The 20,199-nt window shown below is 36.1% G+C and overlaps 1 protein-coding gene across 4 annotated transcripts in view; it reads left to right on the forward strand.

Annotated features, from left to right (window-relative positions):
* Positions 1 to 20,199, forward strand: part of Kcnq5 (potassium voltage-gated channel subfamily Q member 5) — a 173,095-nt gene that overhangs the window by 130,125 nt on the left and 22,771 nt on the right. For all 4 annotated transcript variants that reach the window (XM_048805683.1, XM_015487395.2, XM_048805684.1 and 1 more), the window contains one exon: positions 18,497 to 18,605. In XM_048805683.1, coding sequence (XP_048661640.1) covers positions 18,497 to 18,605 — 109 coding nt within the window. The remainder of the gene's footprint in view (positions 1 to 18,496; positions 18,606 to 20,199) is intronic.

Raw genomic sequence — 20,199 nt, forward strand, 5'->3', positions numbered from 1 at the left:
ACTCAGAAAATATTGCCTGGGGAAAATTAATCTCTGTACCTCCAGTTGCAAAGAATCATTTGCACATGAAACCCTCAATCCCCACTAGTGAGTGATTTGCATCTTTCATTCAACTAGAGCAGTAGCAACTGGTGCATCACATCATTCCATTGGAATTGGTAACTAATCATTTCCAAAATTGTTTCAAACCTCTGTTCCCATGATTTTGTTTTGGCTGAAAAATATCATGGCCCCATATCTCCTCACATTCTTATCAATTATCTGCTCCTGCATAACAAACTCCCCTCCCACCCCCCGGATTTAGTGGCTTAAAACAGCAACCATTCATTTAGCCTGCAATTCTATTAAGCATTTCTTCTGATCTTGGCTGTACTCACTCACAGTCTGTGATCAGCTGCTGAGCTGACTGGGGGCTGCCTGGCCTAAGGGAGCCTCCAGTGGGATTACTCATCTCTCCTCCACGTGTTCTCTCTTCACCTTCCATCAGGCTGGGCTGGTTCACATGGAGGGTGGGTTTCTAAGAGCAGTACAGATGGAGCCTGCAAAGATTCTTGAAGCTCAGGCTCAGTCACAGTACACAGTCCAAAGGATCCTGTTGTACAGAGCAAATGACACGGACAACCCTAATGCAAAGGATGAGAAACAAGAAAACAGGAGAGGAACTACAGGTACCTTGGCCAGTCATATGCAGCTGACTCACTTTTTGTATTTTCAAATCCTACTTGTTCTATTAAGACAGGGATTGAACCCAGGCTCTTTCTTCCACTGAATTACATCCCCAACCCTTTTTATTTTTTTTTTATTTTTGATCAGATATATTTTGTAGTCCTCCCTGAAAATTCCCTTTACTTTCAGAGCCTGAGAAGGAAAATAGCACCATGAGCAACTAGTGTCTTCCAGGAATTTACTAGACATTTTCTACTGGTTCATGTAATAGTCACATAGCCATTTAGCAGATAAGGAAATTAAGACTCAGAAAATGCAAATAACTTGCCTATGTACCTCAGTGTTAATGCCGAAGTTGAGTTTTGAAATTACTTAGGTCCCATTTCAAACATTTTTATGTTCTATCATGATGCTTGGCACATTTTTTTTTGCATAATTTACATCAATGAATGAATGAACATTGATGTAAATCCACTATATATGTAGTGTTAGTGGAACAATTTGTCTTCTTTTGCAATAAATATGGCATATCCGTTCAATCCATGCCCCTTTATCATTGTTTACCCTTCATGTGTCAATTAAGGTAATACACCAGTGATTTCCTTTTTGTTTTAATTGTTATTGTTTTGTTGTGGTACTAGGAATTGAACCCAGAGCCTTACACGTGCTAGGCAAGTGCTCTGTCACTGAGCTATATCTTCAGCCCTCCTGTTATTTTTTTAAAGCAACAGTTTTGTTACCATGCCTGGTCAAGCTGGTTCAAATGATATCAGGGTTGATATGTTGGCATTTCCCAGCAGTATCATATTAGTCTAATAAGAATTGAAAATTGAGAAAAATCGTCTGATCTATTTAGAATTCCTCAAGAGAGCTGATGAAAGAATAATGTCGATTTGTGATTCCACAGTGTTTTTTGTTTTGTTTTTGTTTTTGTTTTTTTGGAGGGGGATACATTATAAAGCATGACTACTTTGATTAAGGCTGGGTATCTTTCCTTTCAAAGGAAACAGATCTCATGCCTCTAAAGATAGAAGTAAATAAGACCCTGTAAGTCATTTGCCATTGACTCAGAGTATTTCTGCTGTGGCAAAACATTCTGAAATGTTTAAGTGTAAAATGGTAAATGTTTAAGTTTAGAATGGCAAAATTCATTGATGTCTTCTAGTGTGATCTAGCCCATCACTGACCGTGTGAGGGGGCTGTCATATGATGCTCAGACTTTGGAGCAACAACTGTTGTAGTGGTCCCAATATAGTTGACCACTTTGCCAGGATTTCCTCGACATTTCTTCTAATAAAGACAGTCCTTTTAGACTATGATTTTACCTTTGCTTTTGTTACAAACACCTTGATGATTTGTTATGGTTAGGATGTGAGTTGGCCCCCAATTTCTCATGTGTGAGACAGTGCAAGAAGGTTCGGAGGAGAAGTGATTGGGTTGTGAGTCTTAACCCGATCAGTGAATTAATCCCCTGATAGGGATTAACTGAGTGGTAACTAAAGTGATAGAGTGTGGCTACAGGAGGTAGAATTTGGAGTATAGCTTTGGGGTATACATTTGTATCTGGCAAGTGGACATCTCTCTCTCTCTCTCTCTCTCTCTCTCTCTCTTTCTCTGTTTTCTGATCAACATGTGAGCTGCTTCCCTATGCCACCCTCTTCTGCCATGTTATTCCACTTCACCTTGAGTGCCAAGGAATGGAGCCATGCTGTCCATGGACTGAGACCTCTGAAACCGTGAACCCTCAAATAAACTTTTTCTCCCCTAAAATAGTTCTGGTTAGATCTTTTAGTCACAGCGATGAAATAGCTGACTAAAACAATTTGCAAATAAAACTATAAAATCTACAAAAACTGATTCTTATGCCAGTTGCCTTGGCACATGCCTGTGATCCCAGCAACTTGGGAGGCTGAAACAGGAGGATTACAAGTCTGAGGCCAACCTGGGCAACTCAGAGAGACCCTCAGCAACTTAGTGAAACCCTGTATCAAAATAAAAAAGGGCTGGGGATGTAGCTCAGTGGAAGAGCATATGGCATATCTGCTCAATCCATGCCCCTTTATCATTGTTTTGATACTAGGGAGTTCAATCCCTAGTATCAAAAAAAAAAAAAAAAAAAAGTTTTATGTTTGTGAGTGAAAAATGTTTCCACAAAGCTGTGAGTTTCATTTGGGAAGCCTTAAGACTGTTGTGAATTCCCAAAAAAAATCATGAAAATTGAATTAATCAGACACAGTGGCTAGGATCTTGGTTTTAGAGTAAAACAGAACTTGTTTCAAATCCTAGAACCCTACTAATTTGAGTAACATAAGGCAAATTATTCAAATTCATTGCTCTTTCTCTCTCTCTCTCTCTCTCTCTCTCTCTCTCTCTCACCCTCACCCACTCACTCTAACAGGAATAATACCTACCTAGCAGGATGTGTGAGTAATAATGAAATATAACATGTATAAAATTCTCATAGAATGCCCAGCATAGTATAGGTGCTTAATAAATTGAATGCAATTATTATTTATTATGTTAATTTCTACAGTAACATTGATGAATGAAATACAAAATTTAATTAATTTTCATGTTTTCCTCTTCTTTCTATCTGTGGCAAATGGAAAGTTAAAATGTAAAAGCTCATACAAACTTTATTTTTTTAATTCCTTAGAGTGAGTTTTAACAGTCCTCATATTGAATAATTCATATAATCACAGAAAGAATGAAGTTATCTTATTATATCCCATTATCTTACTATTTATCAGGAATCACTGACTTTATTAAAGGTGACAGGAATAGTTCTGTCACTCTGGGAGGGAGCATTGGTTTACAACATGATAGCACAGTGTGTGACACATAATGGTTACTTAGAAAAATTTATTTTGAGCAAATAAATAATGAACAGATTATGAACAAATAAATGATTCAGTATTTACTTATTTAGGAATCAATTAATTAAACTTTATTCATAAAAATTTATTTGTGGGGGGCCGGGATTGTGGCTCAGTAGTAAAGCACTTGCCTAGCATGTATGAGGCACTGGGTTCAATCCTAGGCACCACATAAAAAAAAATTAATAAAAGTAAATAAATAAATGTATTGTGTCCATCTACAACTAAAAATATATATATATTTTAATTTCTTTGGGGTTATAAAAAGCCCAGTCAGGACTGAGCTGCATTACTGAGTCAGAGAGTGTATTAGTAAAATTATTGGTGAACCATGGAGTGCTGAGATATTCCATGCAAGATATTGGAGTGATTTTAAGAAATTAATGAAATTCCCATATACCTTAATTTGTAATAATTTTTAAAGAACATATAAAAACTAGTTAGTGTTCCATTTGAATAAAGATAAAGAATATAGTAACATGCAATTAAAAAGAAAACAAAATTTTTATATTTTTACCTTTTATGTTACAGGCATTTATTAAGCCATTTTTATGGTATGATCAGCAATTTTAACAGTAGGGACCATATTAATTGTTTTTGAAAACTCTCTAGTGCTTCATATCATCAATCAAAGCAGAAAGACTCCTTTTAATTAAGCGCCAAGAACTATTCCATGAAATTTTGCCAGCATTTCTGCTAGCCAGTGAGGTTAATTGACAATCTTTAATAGAGAAGCTTAGAGAAATTCATATCATAATTAACATAATTTAAGATGCTGAGGATGCATGAATTATCCCTAAACGGCATCTTTGATCTTTAAGAGAAAATGCTCAAGTGCAGTACTATCTTACATAATAGATCCCCTCATTAGTGTGAATTAGTATTTCTGAATGTTGCTAATTGGCAAACCTGAGAACAAACACAATAAAAATCAACATCACTAATCATCAGTGAAACGCAAAGCAAAATGACAATGAGATATCTCCTCTCTCTTCAGTTAGAATAGTATCAAGAAAAAAAAAGATTAAAAAATGTTGGTGAGAATGTGAAGAAGGTAATTATTATACACTGTTGGTGGAAATGTAAATTAGAACAGCCACTAAGGAAAACAGTATGGAGGTTCCTCAGAATGCTAAAAATAGACCTACCTTATGATCCAGCAATCCTACTACTGGGTACAACCCAAAATAAATGAAATCAATATGTAGAAAGATATGTCCGTGCCCGTGTTCATTGCAGAATTTTTCACAATAGCCATGATGAGTAATGAACTTAAGTGTCCAACAATGATGAATGAATAAAGAAAATGTACTCTTCATACACAATGGAGTACTAGTCAGCCATTTGCAGCAACAGGGATAAGCCTAGAGGACTATATGTTAAGTGAAATAAGCCAGATACAGAGAGATCTTGCTCATATGTGGAATCTAAAAATGTTGAACCCATAAAAATACACAGTAACATGATGGTTGCCAGAGACAGATATGGAGAAAGGTAGGTCACAGGACATATAATTACAGCTAGACAAGAAGAACTAAATCAACAGCCCTAGTTACAGAAAGATGAATGTAGTTACTGATGATATACTGTATTCTTGAAAAATGCAAAGAGAGTGGATATTAAGTGGGTATTTTTAAATTTTTTAGTTATAGATTGACACAATACCTTTTATTTTATTTATTTCTTTTTACATGGTGCTAAGGATTGAATCCAGCGCCTCACATGTGCTAGGCAAGCACTCTACCACTGAGCCATAACCCCAGCCCAATATTAAGTGTTTTGTACCACAAAAATGACAGTGCATTTAATTAGATTTAACAATTTCTCAATATATACATGATCCAAAGCATCATGTTGTTTGCAAATAAATATATACATGTTATCTGTTCAAGCTTTTAAAAGTAAATAAAATTAAATAATTAAAAATAAATAAATTAAATAAAATGTCAAATAATATAAACCCTTTATAACAGAATATTATGGCTTAATTTCTCATCTCTCCCACCCTATCACAGACTTCCTTTCCATAGGCAACTGTCTATTGTTTTAGTTATTTCTTCTGATATTTACATATCTCCATATTTTTCCAATAATGTGTATAGTGTTAATTCCTAATTAATCAATTTTGAACATTATGTATTTACTCCCTACTCTTGTAACTTAGAATTTAGCCCTTTATTTTACTGTTTCCATTCTGAAGACCCTCCCATCCTTTCAATATAAGATACAATACTTTTTTATAAGTCAAATTGCAATGTCTGCCTTATATCTATGTGTTGCATTGTACTACAATCATTTACCTTTTGCTTTTCTTGTAGTATACTAATAATACCTCATTTGTAGTTATTGTTGTTTTCATATTTCTCCCATATCCCAATAATCTCTCAGTTAAATTTCCTCAGGGTTCATTGCATCCGAAACTAGCAAGTTTCATGTGACCTTTCTTGGGAACCCATCCTGGAAACCTCTATCCTTCTTTTAGCTCAGTGAGCCGCTCTTACACCTACTGCATAGCCATTATCTTTTAAGTTTCATTTTCTTCTACATTGAATTTTCAGCTCAGAGGTTATTACAGTTTTGTCTGTTTAAATGTACCCCCATTATATCAGAATATAAAACTCTAATACTTTTCTCATATTAAAAAATGGTGTGATGATGGAAGGCAGATAATGACAGCTGCCAGCATGCCCATCCCTTGCTTCACACTCATCCCACTTCAGCTGAGTCCCACCCCACCTGCTGCCCTGTGTCACACAGTGATGTCCTTCTCCATTGTCTCTGGCTCCCACTGTGTCTCAAATGCCTTTGGCACTTGTGTCCTCCTCTCTCTCTGTTTTCCGACCCATGTTGATGATATATGTTCCCCCACAAATTCCTAATCAGTGCATAAAAAGCAATTTTTTTCAGATTTTCATGTCTTAATTTTTTTTTAATTCTGGAATGACTTTATTAATTATTTTTGCTTTTTGTTTGTTTGGCAGGAGGTGCTTTTCTGCTTTCATTTTCCCTGTTGTCTCTTTTTTTTGTTCAACTATTTAGGCATTTGGTTAACATTATCATCCAAACCTTTTATTGAGGTTTTCATTTCTGGGATCGTTTCTAAGGTTCTTTGTTGTTGTTGTTGTTGTTGTTTACTAAGAGTTCCTTTGTTTTGGCATCCTATTATTTTTGCCTGGATATAGTATCTTGCCTTATATCTGAGAAAATAATTATGATAGTGTTAAGAATATTTTTTTCCTTGGTTTCTTCGAGTTGCTTTTGTTCTCTATTTTTGTATGGGAACTTTTTCTCAGATATTGAGTAAACCCTGGGTGCCTTTTCATAAATGAAGTATGAAAGACTACAGGAGTGGCTGAAATTTTTTAGTTCATTACAGGAACTTATTAACTTTGATTTTTACCACAGGTTGATCTGAACAAGTCATTTCTCCGGGAGTTCCTAGTATCTTTAGCACTTTCTTCGAAGACTGGTCATGTTCCCTAGAGAGCACTATCCAAACTCCTATCTAGGGATCAAGGGCTTGTTATGTTGGGGAGCAGGTGGTAGTGTGTTCCCAGCATTCAGTCTACATCCGGTCACCTAATTCCCCAGCGTTTGTTTTAATATCTAACTTTCAACTGTGGCTGATGACTCCTCATCTAGAGGAGTCAGAAAGGATTAAGTACAGTCTTCCTTTTCATAGTTTTTGCTCCTTTCCGCCTAAATCCAGAGATACCTAATCATGCCAATTTCCAAGGCTTTTGAGTTCTCTAAAGTGTAAATCTTGTTTTCCCCAATTTGGGCATAGGACTTCCTCTGTGGTATCAACTAGTCAGTTACTTAACTTATCCACCTGCTTCCCTCTTCCAAACTTATGTTGTTGCTGCCTCTTCTATTTGGTCCTTCAATGGGTTTATATTTTTTATCTTGTCACTATATTTTAGTCGTTTTTTTCAGAGGGAGCAAAATTAGATGTGCATTCAACTCACCATTAGAAGGGAACTTCTCTCTGGCTGGGGCTGTATCTCAGTGGCAGAGCACTTGCCTAGAACATGTGAGGACCTGGGTTCAATCCTCAGCACCACATAAAAATAAATGAATAAAACAAAGATATTGTGTCCATGTATCACAGATGTATCAAAAATTTCCTTACAACTAAAAAATATTTTTTAAAAGGGAACTTCTGTCTTAATTAATGTGTATGTGTGCATGTTTGTGTGTGCAAGATTATGATATAAAATGTGTTTCATATTGTGGATGGAGTTCAAGAAACTTTGAAAGTTCGTTATTATTAGGCCAAGCCAACAAAAGGTAATCAAATCCAGTGAAAAGCTAATCATATTTCCTCTTTAGTATGAAAGTATCCCATAGATCTGAAAGAGTTTTAGAGATATATGTGGTCATTTTTTTCAGAAAGTGGCATTCACTGGAAATTCTAACTTTTTTAAAAATATTTTTTAGTTGTCAATGGACTTTTATTTTATTTATTTATATGCAGTGCTGAGAATTGAACCCAGTGCCTCACACATGCTAGGCAAGCACTTTACCACTGAACCACAACCCCAGCCCCTAGTTCTAACTCTTTTAAGGGGGGGGGGGTGGGGGGAGGTGCTGGGCATGGTGGCACATGCCTATAATCCCAATGACTTGGGAGACTGAGGCAGTAGGATCACAAGTTGAAAGCCAGCCTCAGCAACTTAGCAAGGCCCTAAACAATTTAGCAAGACCCTGTCAAAATAAAAAATTAAAAGGGCTGGAGATGTGGCTCAGTGATAAAACACCATGGATTAAATCTGTGGTACCAAATAAATAATAGATAAACTAGATTTCCCCTGATAGTGTATTTGAATGGTCCTCTTCAGTTCTGTTTTGGGTACTAGGACTGTTTATTCTGAGTCCCAAATTTTCTGTTTCTTGTCAACAACATCATAACACTAAAGAATAAAATAAACAGGAAACCCAGTTAAGTCACACAATCTCTGTCAATCTGTAAACTGGAATTCTGCTAATGTTTGCTATTTAAATTGCATCTACTTTGGTAAAAAGCATACACAAGAAAATGCAGTTACCTGCTTAAAATATTAAAATTAGCTCTTTATCTAGAATATTGCTTTAAAAGATCAAAAAGTTATTTTATTTTTAAACTAATATTTGTTGCAGATATGAATGCTTAGACTTTTAAATAAAAACATTTTTTTCTCTCCACTTTCCAGAATGTTTTCCAAATATTGGGTTATTTTAATTCTCAGCCTAGAAAAAAATTAACGGAAACATGTTCACAGATATATCAAAAATTTCCTTACAACATTATCTTTTATGTCTGAAGGAGCTCAGTGAAATGATTTCTTAACTCTTAATAAGAACTCACTTATAATCTATTTACTCCAAATCAGATTCAGAATTGAAAAAACAATGGCCTCATGACTGAAATTTCAGTTTGTCCCCACAGTCCCACAGTTCCAACAATATAAAGTCCTGGAATAAATATCTCATTTGGAAAAAGACACAGGAGTCAATTATCCAAAAGTGATATGAAGTAACACTTTATCTCACTATAATATATTTACATATTCATTAGTATCATCTTGTTCCTAAGGAGAAAAATCACTCTGAATGGTCTTCATTGTTATTGTAATATGAATGATAACTAGTGAGAGAGATTCTCCTCTGCTTTTTGTACTGATGTTATTTTTTTTTTTACAAGGATTGAACCCAGGGGTGCTTTACCACTGATCCACATCCCCAGCCCTTTTTATTTTTTATATTGAAACAGGGTCTTGCTAAGTTGCTTAGAGTCCCACAAAGTTGCTGAGGCTGACTTTAAATTTGTGATCCTCCTGCCTCAGCCTCCTGAGCCACTGGGATTACAGGCCTACAGCACCGCACCTGGCCCTAATGTTAAAATTCATCTATTATTTACTAATTATAAACTTTATAGACCAAAGAATTTAAAGTATACCTACAGGTAGCATTTCTAACTAAAAATCAAGGTGTGGTAGACAATATTTATTCAATATATTTTCTGAGTTCTACAATAGATGTTATTCATTTTTTTTAGATTAAACATGTTTTTCTTCTTAAGTATTTTCATGAGCCAATGTGGGTAAATCCTACTCAAAAAAAAAATGGCACCCAAAGATTGCCAAACAAAAAGGAAAGGATGGACGAGGGCGGGGGGAGAGGAGGAGAGGGCAGGGCAGGGGGTTGAGTCTGTAGACAACACCACTTAGGACACTTTCCCATGGTGTTTATGCTTAAACAGCCCCTGGAAAAACCATTGGTAGCTTAGCATAGCTGAAACATGGGAAAGAAAGACCATAATAAGTTGTGGCTGAATGGGGGCTTCTGAGCTATCAGAATAAATTTCTTACATGGCACTCAGAGATATTTCACTTTCAATCTGTGTTGAGTAAATGACTTTGACATTAACCATCAGCTGATGCAGAGGAATATGCCAAAATTTAATAGGATTTTCCTCAGAGTGTTGGAACCACAGGCAAACTTTTTCTCATTCTTTATGACTTAATTTAAAATTCAAGGAGGGAGGATAGGGAGAGATTGGTAGATAGATACAGTGTTACAGTTAGATAGGAAGAATAAATTCCCATACTCTGTGGCACAGCAGGGTGAATATAGTTAACGATAATGCATCATATATCTCAAAATAGTTGAGAGGATTGTTAAATGTACTTATTATAGAAAGAATAAAAGTTAAAGTAATGGGTAAATTAATGACCCTGATTTGATCTTTATCCAGTGTATATCTGCATCAAAACATTACGTTGTACTTTACAAAAATGTACAAATATTATGTGGCCAATCAAAAAATAAAATTATATTTTTAAAATATTAAAATTTAGATTTTCAAAGTTTCTACAATGAGTATATATTATAATGAGAGAAAAACAGTTAAAATAGAAGTATTTGAAAGGAGAAATTCTACAACAAAAATAATGTATTTTCTATAGTTTTATTGTTGTTTTCTTTTTTCTTTTTTTTAATTTCCTTATTAGAGGTGCCTTGGGAACCAAGTATGTCCCTTGGTGACCTAGCAGCATCTATCAGAACAGTAAAAAAAGGCCCTAGCCAAGAACATAGTGAAATGAAATTGTGCTTCTGCATCAGGGTCCAAGCAGTTACTCTAAATTCTAGTTGGATTAAAGAAGTTAATCCAACTAGACTAGCACATGTCTAAAATGAAAATTCTAAATTTAGGATGATATTTAAGGTAGTGGGAAATGATAGCAGAGGGTGGGGTGAGGTGGGGAGGAGAGCAACTGAGATACAACCAGCAGCAGAAGAAGGAATACTTGGAAAATAAATTATAATTCATGACAGAACGTAACCAATTAGTCATCACTGCCATTAATAGCAACCATTTTAATGTGTGTTCCCCATAGAATAATAAAACAGAATCATTGCATGCTTCATTTAAATTCCAAAAATAAAAATATATTGTGGGCTTCTAGCCTTCACACTCTTATTGTGAGAAAAATATTACAATCCTGGTTGCTTTTAAGTTCTGGAACTTTTAAATATTTTTTCTTCATTCTAATTATTTTTCTAGTTTTAAAATACTCTGTCAAAAAGTATATATTATTAGGAGCCATGGGTGTGGCTTAGTAATAGAGTGCATGCTTATTATTCATGAAACCCTGGGTTTAACCTCTAGCAGTGCCCCCAAAAAACACATATATTATTTTTTTGATGGAAAAAATGTTCTTAAATTCTTTAAGGAATTTTAAAGCAATTACATATAATTTTTAATTTCATGCCCCAGTAAGCTAACTTATTTTGTTGTTTATTAATCTTTTAACTCATTGATATGTAATAATTACATATTATAGTGGGGCTCATTGTGACATATTTGCATATGCACACAACATAATAATCTCACTTTTGACATCATTGTACATAATCAACATGAGTATTTGGTTTCATATTAAAACTTAATCATACACTTTTAAATAGTTTCATGTTATTACATACTTTCCATAATTATCTTTTTTAGCTGCATAGTACACTTCCATAGTCAAATGATGTAATTTATGATAATTCAGTTTTCTACTTTGGGACATTGAATTTTATATGACAATTTTCTACAGCAGGCAACAACACAGTAAACATTATTGCACTAACCTTTCTTTTTGAAATTATTTTGCAAAGAAAACTTCTGGAATAAAATTATATGATTACTGATTACAATTTTTCAAAGTTTTTGTTGCCATGAAAATCTGTTTCAATTTTCATTGCCACCAGCAATGTAAAAGTGTATAAAATTCACCTCAATTTTCTTATGAACCATTATTATTCTTTTACAAATTACATAGCTGACATCCATACTTTTAATTTATAGATTTTTATGTCTACTAAAGTTTAATAGTTTTAAATCCTTTTTTATTACTCCAAGTCTCTTTAGGATAAATACAATTTTTGTTCTTTCCAGTCCTAGGGATTGACTCAGGGCCTCTTAAATGCTAGGCAAGTGCTCTGCCACTGAGTTAAACCCTGAGCTCTACTCATCTCTCTTGACTAATATATCTGTACTTTTATATTTTGTATCATGATTCATTCAAATAAACTCCTCATACATTTGTAGGTATTAAGCCTTTTTATACTTTGTGAATTTTTTTCTTTCCTAATCAAATTTTTTGACATTATGGTTTAGTCACTCAGAGTAGTAAAACTTTCCATTTTCTTGTTCAGAGTTCTCATTTTTCTCCTTTATAATTTCTTCTATTGCCCCAAACCTGAGCACACCATCATTTTTCCGCAAAAAAAAAAAAAAAAAAAAAAAAAAAAGCAAGCAAATGTTTTATGCTATGTTTTTGGAAAACTTTTATTTTACTTTGGTATGTGGAAATGTAAACTTCTCATTTATAAAAACAGCAGTGACTCCTTTAAAAGAAGAAGGATGCCAAAGCCTAAAAAGAGTGAGGTTTCAGATAGTAATGGGAAGAAGGCAATAACTAGACCCCAGAAGGCTGAGGGCTTCAAGCTGAATTAAATGATGATTAGAATATCATGATAGAACAGACTTTTTTATTATTACTGATTTGTCAAGGGACGTTTTTTCTATTTTTTCTTTTAATGATGTGGTCATGTCCTGTTGTTGAGGCACCTATATTGTCTCAAATTGCTCCTCTCAAAATACACCAGTAGCACCAACAAAAAGAAAGCAGATCAGTCAAACACTCTTCAACTCTGGTTGAGAGAAACAAGAGGATGTCATCTCTTCATCTACTATCATGGCCTTGCTGTTGTCTGCCCTTGAACTACTTTGGGGAGCTTTAACAAGAACTCTGATGCCTGGGTCTATTCTTCAGTTTCTAATGTTGATCCTGAAGGCATCCTGTGTGTTGGTATTTTTTTAACACTCGCCAGGCGATTCCAATGTGCAACCAAGGTTGAAAACCACTGTAGTCATTTCAAGAAATGCCAAAAGAAATAGAATCTGTAAGAGGAGGGGTCTAAGAAAATTCCTGTCCTGCTTTCAGAAATACTGGAATCTGCATGGCAAATTTTCATAAGGGAAACTGAAAAAATGATCTTTGGACACAGAAGTTTTTAGCATATCTTCTTTAACACTTTCTACCTTTATCACCTAAGGGCCAAGTGGTTCTTTCCAAACACTATGAAAAATACCAATTTTAAGTAGCATTTTTTCAAAATTCATATTAGATTTTCCAAACTGTATCATGGGGAGGTTTGGGAACCATTCCGGGAACACTGCTAATTCACAGGAAACGGGGCTGGGAGTATAGCCCAGTGGTAGGGTGTGATCCTAGCATGTATGAGGCCCTGAGCTCCATCCAGAGCCCCTCAAAACATAAATAAATAAATAAATAAAAAGAAAGAAGGGAAGGGAAGGGAGGAAAAGAGAAAGGAAGGAAAATGAAAAGAGGGAGGGAGGAAAAAGGCTACCGGAAAGGGATGGGGAAGACAAAGAGTTACATTTTATTCTTTTTCTCCTCCGTGCCAAGTATGGACCATGTATGGGGTAGGCCACCAGGAATAGGAGGAACACCTCCATTGCCATTTTGCCTTTTATGACTAGATTTTGTGCAGATCTGTGCTCACATGAGCTTATGTTCCCTTAACCCACATCTCCCAAAATGCCAGGGCAAAAAGTCAGACATCTGGTTAGAGGGCAGAAAGCCAGCCTCAGCTGAAAATTTAGTCCCACCCAGGTGTTTTAGTATTCATAGAAGGTTTAAAGCCCCTGGTAATCATAAGAAAGACATTTAATTGGGGCTCGGGATGTGGCTCAAGTGGTAGCGTGCTTGCCTGGCATGCATAGGGCACGGGGTTCGATCCTCAGCACCACATAAAAATAAAATAAAGATATTGTGTCCACCTAAAACTAAAAAATAAACATTTTAAAAAAGAAAGACATTTAATGTGTTATTAACCTTGCTGAAAAGAATATTGACATCTCAAGATACTTAAGAAACAAAGATAGCAACTTCTTTCCCATTTTTCTGGCTTCGAAATAAAGAGGACAAAAAATCTTTAATTCAGCCTCTGCCTCAACACATGCCAGCAAAAATATACTTCCTCTTCATTTGCTCTAACAAAACCTACCAAAATTTAAAAAAAGAAAAAGCAGGACTGAGTGTTTAATTTATGCATTGAGTAATCAAGTTATAAATTGTTACAACAAAACTCCCCAATAAGATGCATTTAAATGTAATATAGTTGGTGTCTGACTCCCATTCCTGTCCAACCTTGTTCCCAAACAAGAGGAATAGATGAATCTCCTGTTGGGAATAAGGCAGTGCAGCACTGACCTAGCAAGTAGCTGTCCCATAACCATGTGGCATGTTCCCAGCTCCATTTACAGTCAGTTGTGAACATTAGTTTCAGTATCAGCACTATAGTAGACACCTACTGAAAAACCAGTTTTTCATTAATCTTATAATGAAAAGGCCCTGCATTTTATGCTATTTAGCCATTGAGACCTTCATCATCATGTTATATTTGGTTATACTGTCTTCACAAAAAAAGATCATCAATATAGGTATCCCAGGATCTGCCTTCCCTGAACCCATTCTAGTGTTCCCCAGTTTCCTAAGGTATAAGATAGCTATTCGAGGTACCTCTCACTAGAGTTCAGAGGAGGGAAAGCAGTCACTTGCTTCTGTTTTGAAGGACAGCATAGAACATTCTCATGAATTCTATACTCGTACAGAGAATCGTCACAGAGTGTCTTATTGGATATTCCCTTTGTGTCGCTAATATCTGGGCTTCTCACAGGGCTTCATAATAGCAGCTGGTCACCTCAGCTCTGTCCACCTTCTTCCCTGATTGTGAGCACCCCCTCTACCTATCTTCCTCTTCTACCCCTCATACACTCTCCTGAAGTTCCAGAGTATGTGTATTTCCAGGGATCCCTTAGGGTGTGGACTAGCTCAGCACATGTCCATGGTAACCACACTGTTCCAAATTGGATCCTTTGTCCGTGATGTGAAGGAAAATATAATACAACAGAAGAAAACACAGCTGCCAAAAAGAGACAAGGACAAATCTGGAAGGGGTCAGAGGTGAAGTTCAGAGTCAGGTAGCTCCAGACCCCAATTACATGGGTTTAAATTCTGGTTGTATCATTCACTCTCCAAGTGTCCTTGAGGGAGTCTCCTTACCTTCTATTCCTCACTTCTATAATCTGTAAAACAGGACAATAATAGTAAGACACCTCATGGGGTTTTATAGCAATCAATTAAAGTTCTTGGTACATAATTAGATTTCTCTAAAAAGCTCTTATTACTATTATTATAATAATCATTACTGTCCTAGAGTGAAGAATTGGAAGTGGAAAGTGGTGAATAGTTTCCCAAATGCATTAGTTTCCCAGGCTACCACAACAAATTGCCACAACTTGGGTGACTTGAAGCAACAGAAAGGTAATGTCACAATGCAGGAGTCCAGAAGTCCAAAATCCAGGTATTCCTAGGCTAGTTCCTTCCAGAGTCTCTGGAGAAGAAATGATCCTTAGTTTTGGGGGGTTGCCAGCAATCTTTGGTATTCCTTGGTTTGTAAATGCATTGCTCCATTTTATTGCCTCTGTCTTTTCGGTGTCTTTATGTCTTCTCCTTTTCTCTCTCCCATAAAGACAATTTCATTGTATTTAGAGTCCACCCAATGTAGTATGCTTTTATCTAAACCTTACCTTTTATTATATTGGCAAAACTCTCTAAATAAAGTCAGACTCTGATGTTTCAGGTGGACATAAATTTTGGGAGCAAACCTAATCACCCCACTATAGCAACTAAGCAGGGTGAGATCAAATCAGAGGAAGAAACCATGAACAGTTTCTGAAAGAATGTCATCCCACCATGGGCATGATGTTTCAGGGCTGTAATGGCTGTGTGGCATGGGTGGTCAATCAAGCAAAATGAGCCAGCCACTCTCAAGGTCATCACTGAGGAACCAGCTGTCAAACAGAGTTAATCATGTGCTGTCATTTAAACTGTAGCCAACTTCTCTAGAGAAAAGTTAAAGGTACCCAACTCATCCAGCAACACGTTATAAGCTCTTTACTCTGTCTCTCCTAACATTATGTGTCACTATTGAACCCTGAATGCATTCCGACACTGGGAGATGCAATATAAAGTGTATGAGCTTTGGAGCTTCAGAGAAATTGATTGTAATGCCATGCTTTGCAATTTACTATCTTCACTTACCCACCTTCATGGCCTCAGACAAGGCACTTACCCTCCCCAAGTCTCAATTTCTGCATAACGCCATCACCAACTTGTGGAGCTATTCCATGTAAGAAAATAATGTATGCAGAAGCTTCACCTAAGGGCTGGCATAAATCTCAGTGAGTGGTTGATATCTGCCTTAATCCATTTGTGCTACTGTAACAAAACACCTGAGTCATGATGGTGTGAGGGGGAAGGAAAAAAAAGAGAGAGAGAGAGAGAAATGTGTCACAGTCGATTGGGTAGAGAGAGGTGATGGGAGGGGAGGGGAAAAGAGAGAGGGATAGGGAGGGCAGCAGAATACAAAAGACACTAGTATTGCTGTATGTCTATATGTGGCTGTATAACCAATGTGATCCTGCAATCTGTACACATGGAAAAATGAGAATTCATACCCCATTGAATCAAATGTATGATATGTCAGGATCATTGCATTGTCTGGAGCAACTAATAAAAAATAAAAATTAAAAAAATAAAACACCTGAGTCAGGGTACTTTATAAAGAACAGAAACTTACTGTTCATAGTTAGGGAAGTTAGGACAGACCAAGGCACCAACAGGTTCCATGTCTGCTGAGGACTGGGGTTCTGCTTCCAAGAGGGTGCCTTGTTGCATTCTGCAGAGAAGATGAACCTTGTGTCGTCACATGGTGCAAGAGACAGAAGAGCCAAAGGGCCTCACTAGTTCCCTCCAGCCCTTTTATAAGGTTGCTAACCTTACTCATGAGGAGTCTGCTGTCCTAACTTAATCACCTCCCAAAGATCCCTAGCTCTTAAAACTATCACACTGGTGATTAAATTTCAGCATAAAAATTTCAGGGGATGAATTCTGACAATATCCCAGTTACTGTAACAATTGAGAGGTGATAGTTCCATCTCTCCTCCTGATTAGGAGAGAAGGCCAAAGAGACCATGAAGAAGAACTGTGACGACTCATCCACATACATATCCCATCATCTCTTCCCCCACTACCACCTCCACTCCAGCACAATGTAAATGGAGTGAATACACAGTGAATATTACAGGAACTAAATGACACAGCAACAGCATTCCAAGTACAAACTGTCTCAAAGAATGAACCTCCAATATCCTTTTGGATTTTGAAGCATCCAGGACAGTGCATAGACAAAGTCTCTCCCTTGGCTTACCAAATGAACACTGCACAGAGCAAAGGCAACACAAAGTAGTGTCAGTGCTGTAGTACAGGTCAACACATAGAAGCTCGGACCATATAAATCCAGCATTTAGAGGCCACACAACCTGTTTCTCATGAGTGCAATTTTATTATTTAGTTTACATGTGTATTACTGAGGTAATACATATTCATTGTAGAAATTTTAGAAAATATAGCCAAGCAAAAAGAATAAAATTCGCTCTTAATCCCAGAGAAATATGAAGACTTTTTTCTTTAACAATATATTGTACAATGAAACCCACTGTTTTATACAGTTAATATGTGCTAATGATTATAATAAAAAATAATATATCATTACAGCTTCCTAATATTCCATTATATAAACCTATCCATATTCATTTATCCTGTCCCTAAATGGATGAAACTTCAAGGAATTTCAACTCGTTTTCAATATTTTGTCAGTGGAAAAAAAATGCAAATATATGAGTTTACTTCTGATTCATCTTACAAACCTTTAATGATTTGCTATTTATTATAACTCTTCCCCTTTTCTCAGTGTTGAACCCCAAAATAAATTTGTTTGATTTATGAGGAACTGATTTTCTTATCTAATCTGAAAATCTGCTCTCAGCTTTGGCTGTATTGTCTTAAGCAAGCTCTTTCCTGGGCCACGCCTGCCTGTGTGCAGTAACAAGTAGCCAGCATTCCTGGGTCTGGCTGCTTAGCTCACTTGTTCAGGGCATAGGGCTCATGGGGTCAATGTCACGGGATTTGAGCTCTACATATGCAGGCCAGTTACATGTTCAAAGACTGTTTTCTAACTCCAAACAGCTGTTGTTTAAACTCAGGCTGTTAGTTTCCAAGGAACTGTGCAAAAGAGCATGGGTAGATGAACACAAATACTCACCACTGTCTTCCCCACGAAGAGCAATTCAGGAAAATATTCATGTCAAATCACACAAAACTGGGGAGACTATAGAAGATGAGAAAGAATAACGTTGGGAAAAGAGTTGCTGACCTGATACATACCTTGGTTTATAAACTTAATCTGTGAGTACCTACTGTTCCTGTGAGATAATTCAGCATCATGTTTTTCAATTGCTGTCGTTGGTGTTGACTGGCGTTTTTCTCTTGCAGCTGACACCGCACTTGGCACTGATGATGTATATGATGAAAAAGGATGCCAGTGTGATGTATCAGTCGAAGATCTCACCCCACCGCTTAAAACTGTCATTAGAGCTATCAGGTTAGTGAAAATTTGGAACCAAATGATTCAGAGGCAAATCTCTGATTATTTGAATTACTATGTTGCTAAGTTCTTCTTTAGCAGGTAAATCTCCTAGAATAACTACTTTTCCTTTTCCTGATCATTCACATGCCTATTAAGTTGTGAAATATTTTTTCTAAATACAAAATTCTATAGCATGCAACACAAAATATGTTCTAAAAGGTGAAAAGCCGGGCCATCCTGGAGAAATTACATAGGATTCAGCATGCTGTCTGTATTTGTTCCTTTAAGGACATTTCGTTTATTGATGCAACTGGATTTTTAAATGATACTTAGGATGTGATGCTCCAATCTACATTCTGTATTTGGTATCAAAGATAAAGTCCTCTGGGTTATTTTAAAAGATATTGAGTTCTGAAAATGAGAAACCCAAATTACAATGCAGTGACTTTGTCCTGAAATGTAATTGTTAATGATTAATCTTAACTTTGCTTCTTCTATTGATGGCAGAAAGCTAAGAATGCATCCAAAGCAACTTAAATTTATATTTATAGTCTCCTCTTCCCCTTCACAAAAAAAAAAAAATTCAGGATGTGGACTAAATGAACTGCTGCATTCTCAGCCTGTCTCGTCAAATCCCTCTGGGAGAATTTATATCTGTAAGGGAATGCTGAGTGACTGTAATGCAAAAAAAAATAATAATAATACCTCTGGTATTTTTTGGCACTTTCTGCCTCTTACCAAAAAGCAGAAGCAAAATTTAAAATATTCAAAACAGCTTAGCTGTTCAGATGCTTTGTCTAATCTCATGTCAGCATGACTGATTATGTCTATTTGGTCAGTTAGCATCATGTTGGACATGGCTTTCTCTATGCCATGGCTTTTTACTACAAAAGCAGAAATGAATGAAAAGATTTTGGTGAATGTGGGGACAAAGAAAATCATGGTATGGTAAAAATACATAGTGCACATTTTTTATGTTTAACCTATCTTTAACAGCAACCTCAGAAGAAATTAAGTAAAGCCTAGTTATTTCCCAATGGAACCATTCACGTATCAAGTCCTACAGGAGATCACACCTTCCTATTTGGCCTGGAAAATCTCAGATTATGCCTCTTCTCTCATAGTAATCGTTAATAATATTCCCTATTTTTCTCAAAGTATCCCAGTTTAGTCAACCAACTATATTATCATCCTACCCTGGGGAAACTAGAAGTCTTGGATGATATTTAAGCCCAGAAAATCCAGAATATGTAGTGAAATGATGTCTGAAAACCTTAAGTTAAAGAGATGCAGAGGATCTAGAAATGCACTTTCCAATACAGTAACCATTAGTCACCTGAGACTATTTAAATTTGAACTGATTGAACTGGAATACAATTTAAAATTCAGCAGCTCAGTCTCACAATCTACATTTCAAGTGCTCAGTACCACAGATGGCTAGTGGCTACAATATTAGACAAAGAAAATATGGAACATTTCTTTCACTGCAAAAAATTCTGTTGGACATTGGTGGTCTAGAAGTCACCTTGAGATTCCTTACATGCATTGATTATATCCATGAAAGATCCTAAAGTGAAAGGGTGAGGGGACAATTCATTCCTCAAATTAA

Source organism: Marmota marmota, unplaced genomic scaffold (genome assembly GCF_001458135.2).
Source record: "Marmota marmota marmota unplaced genomic scaffold, marMar, whole genome shotgun sequence".
Taxonomy (NCBI): Eukaryota; Metazoa; Chordata; class Mammalia; order Rodentia; family Sciuridae; genus Marmota; species Marmota marmota.